General features: G+C 35.0%; 1 protein-coding gene across 1 annotated transcript in view; it reads left to right on the plus strand.

Annotated features, from left to right (window-relative positions):
- The window catches only part of LOC112038851 (phospholipase D delta-like), a 38796-nt gene that overhangs the window by 17494 nt on the left and 17301 nt on the right, over positions 1-4001 (plus strand). Inside the window, exons 2-5 of the mRNA XM_065773731.1 lie at positions 22-169; positions 697-845; positions 2205-2342; positions 2657-2852. Of these exons, the coding sequence (XP_065629803.1) occupies positions 22-169; positions 697-845; positions 2205-2342; positions 2657-2852 (631 nt within the window). The remainder of the gene's footprint in view (positions 1-21; positions 170-696; positions 846-2204; positions 2343-2656; positions 2853-4001) is intronic.

Below are 4001 nucleotides of genomic sequence, written 5' to 3' on the forward strand. Positions count from 1 at the left end.
AATGGCATTCTTTTACTGCAGAACCTTATTTGTTCAAAAAAATTGGTAATAGATAAAGGCATTCAAACAGGATACATCCAGGCAATCAGATCTGCTCAACATTTCATATATATTGAAAATCAGTATTTTTTTGGATCATCATATGCGTGGCCAGAATATAAAAATGCAGGTCAAGTCCTTAATTTTCTGTTACACCACATTGATATACTTTCTTGTCTAAACAATATTGTTTCCATTCCTTGTACTTGAATTCTCTTTTTGCCGAAAAATGCATGCTATGAAGTATACAATAATGTAAACTAGTATTCTTGAGATCTCCAAGTCCTAGTGGTTTATGTTTGAGGACTAGACTCTAGATTTCTCTTTTCTATATCCAGTATGTTTTCTTAGTTACCAGATTATAATTATAATATTAATCTTATATAATACTATGGGCTAATGCATCCACACAAAATTGGTGAAATATTGTCAATTTTGAAACGTATGTAGTAATTGCTACATTTTGACTTAGTTTTAGCCACTGTAAGGATAGACTTGATTGTTCTCTCCCCTTAGTATTATTTCTAACTTTACGATCTGTAATTTGGATTTCCTATATATGTATTTGGGTAACAATCATGTGCTAAATACCAAATACTTTCCTTATTCATTGGATGGAACACCTTCTCAAGTTATTGACTTTCATGGTATACGCAGGAGCTGATAATCTAATCCCAATGGAATTGGCATTAAAGATAGCTAGTAAAATTAGAGCAAAGGAGAGATTTGCAGTGTATATTGTCTTACCAATGTGGCCTGAGGGTGATCCAACTTCTGCGGCTATGCAAGAAATTCTCTTTTGGCAGGTAATATGGTTATTGCCAATGGGTTCAAGCTCATATGGCACCTCCTCCCCTTGTAAGAGCAAGGTGGAAAGTGAGGTAGTGGGTTCAAGACCTATAGGGTGTGTGTAAATTATCAATAAAAAATACAGTTATCCAATTTTAGACTATAATATTGTTACATGTCTTGAGACAGACAAGATTGCTACAGATGGCCAATACTTTCTTACAATAAAAAAATCAAGAATAGCAAATATAGGACTTCTTTTTGGCATCTGTGGCCTTCTTCTCTATCACCTTGAATAATATGCTATATATCTTATACTGCCACTAACCTATTGGCTGTATTCTTGGCAATTATTGGTTTGGATTGATTTATTGATAACAATTCCAGATGTTATTAGATTCACCTATATTGTACCCTTTTTTTCTTTCCTTTTCTTTAGGTTGTGATCTTTAGATGTCATGGAACCATCCACAGCAATGAAGCTAATTTTTTAGCTTTTTAGCACCATAAAAAGTCACTTGATCTATTTTACCTTCTCACATCCTATAGTAGTGGTGTTATTTTAGCTTTTAATACAATAAAATAATATAAACACTAAATTAAATAATATTTCATTCAACTACCAACACACAACCACAACCACCATCAAACCCATAAAAATCATTACACGACCACAACCCCGCCGTGCCCATCAAAACTAGTGAAGAAGAACAAAAAAAGAAGGCAGAAAAATCAACATAGCCAAACCAAAACCTATGCTCGAAACAAAAACCCAGCCTGAAACACAAACCTGAAAGACAAAGCCAACACACAAGCATAGCCCAAAACACAAAGCCGAAACACAAGCATAGCTCGAAACATAAAGCCGAAACACCGAAAATAGAGAAGAAAGGCCGAGATGGGTCAGGTAGGCGGCCGAGCGTGGGTCAACGGCGATGGGTCTGTAGCGGCAAGGCTAGTGCAGATTAGCAATGAGTTTGTGAAGGAAGAAAGAAGGGTTTGTGGAGGAAGAAAGAAGAGATGGAGAGGCAGTGAGGAGAGAGACACAGAGAAAGGAGAATGAAATGCAGAAAGAATAAAAAATATAAAAAGTAGTGTGAGCGCAAAATAAAAAAAATTAATTTTTTTTTTTTAGCTTTCAGCTACCATGCACAGCCATATATAGTTGTGCATTGTAGTAATGAATGTAAAAATTTTACCTTTAGCTACTACTTTAATATAAATTTTTGTATTTTAGTGTAACTAAAGTAGGTATATAGCTATTTAACTATACTGTTGTGAGTGTTTAAGTCCTAAAAGTGGACAATATAGATGATGGCAACACCAATAACACAATTCACATTCATATTCTAGCTTTACTTGTTTGCTTTTGGCAGGGCCTGACAATGAAAATGATGTATGGTATAGTTGCACGAGAACTGGAAGATATGCAGATGGTGGATTTACATCCTCTACATTACCTCAATTTCTATTGCCTTGGTAATCGGGAAGATATTTTTGATAATACTGACAAGGTAATGGAAATTTCTTTTTAGGTGTTTTAAATCATCATGACATGTATTGGTTTGTGGTTGGCATAAAGTATATAGGTAGTCCGTAACTTCTAATGCTGAAATTTTTTCTACTATTTTCTGTTATTTGACACTCTCTCTCTCTTATTATTATTATTACTTTTTACTATGATACATATAGAAGTTTTCAAAATTTTGGAATTACACCATCCTGATGTACCCGTGTCATCAACTGGACATTGAAATATGGCTTCATTTTATATCTTTGCAAGCAATTAAGTCTTTTAGAGTTGGTCATAATCCAAATTTTCTATCAGGTCTCAGAATCACAACGGTTTAAGCGGTTTATGATTTATGTACATGCTAAGGGAATGATAGTAGATGATGAGTATGTAATAGTGGGATCTGCCAACATTAACCAGAGATCCATGTCTGGTACAAAGGACACGGAGATTGCTATGGGCGCATATCAGCCCCATCACTCTTGGGCATCAAGGAAGAGACATCCACGTGGTCANATGAGAATTATATCAACAAATTTGAAAACCATTACAAGCAAATGTCACAGAATGAAATTTACGTGTCAACACTAAAATCCTTACAATAATAATAATAACAACACTTTGAATAGAAAGAAAAGTAACATGAAAATGAAATCTCATGCATATGAATATGATGATGAAAGTGGAGTTTTTAAGTCTCAACCAATACTTTAGAATCGTTCTTAATGGATTCCTTCATGTAACTATTTGTCGTGTATGAGATAAATGGACAACATCCACTATCAAGGGTTAATCAAGTACTCAAAATTACTTGGACACTCACGTTGGGGGAAAAAAAAAACAAAAGCAATAGAAGGAAAAATTGTGTGAACTCAAAGCTACACAATAATTTGCTCACCCATCGTATTCAGCTAAAAGAAAGTAAGCGCATTAAAGCTTGGGAGCTCAAAAATTGCACCTTCACCCACCCATATCGTATTCAACTAAGAGAAAGTGAGTGCATCGAGCCCACTTCCTAGCTTTTCCACACACTGTAAAGCAACTTAACAATGGAGCCATTACTCCTTCTTAAAGACCTTTCAGGGCCGGGTTTCCAGGACATAACAGTGTGGACCCGAATTCCATAAATTTGTCTCCTATCTTTTACATGCAACATTTTGCAGTTCAAATTTATTCTTTTCCTGCAGGGCAAAGCTGGATTAGAGAACCTTTTGTGAAAGTCTATACCCTAATCATGCAATGTAACTCAAAGATAGACATGGCAAAACGGGCGGGTCGGGTCGGGTTCGGGTCGGGTCAATCGGGTTACGGGTCAAACGGGTCACGGGTCAAAAACGTGTCACTTTAAGCGGGTCAAAATCGGGTTCGGGTCAATCGGGTTGCGGGTCGGGTCGGGTCGGGTTGACCCGTATTTTTCACATGAATTTTTTTTATTTAATTTTTATATAGAAAACAACATGTATCTGTCATTTGGAAAGTTATGCAACAAATTACTTAATGTAAAATGAATTATTTTGAATTCACCACTTATATCAAGAATGAACTCAATTAAACTTATTAATACTTATTCAACAATTTTAAAATTATACAAATCCTAACATTACTATCTAAAACAAAATAACACAAAGATAAGTAAAACAAATACACAAGTTTTATTTCT

This window comes from Quercus suber, unplaced genomic scaffold (genome assembly GCF_002906115.3).
Source record: "Quercus suber isolate HL8 unplaced genomic scaffold, Cork oak 2.0 scaffold_79, whole genome shotgun sequence".
Taxonomy (NCBI): Eukaryota; Viridiplantae; Streptophyta; class Magnoliopsida; order Fagales; family Fagaceae; genus Quercus; species Quercus suber.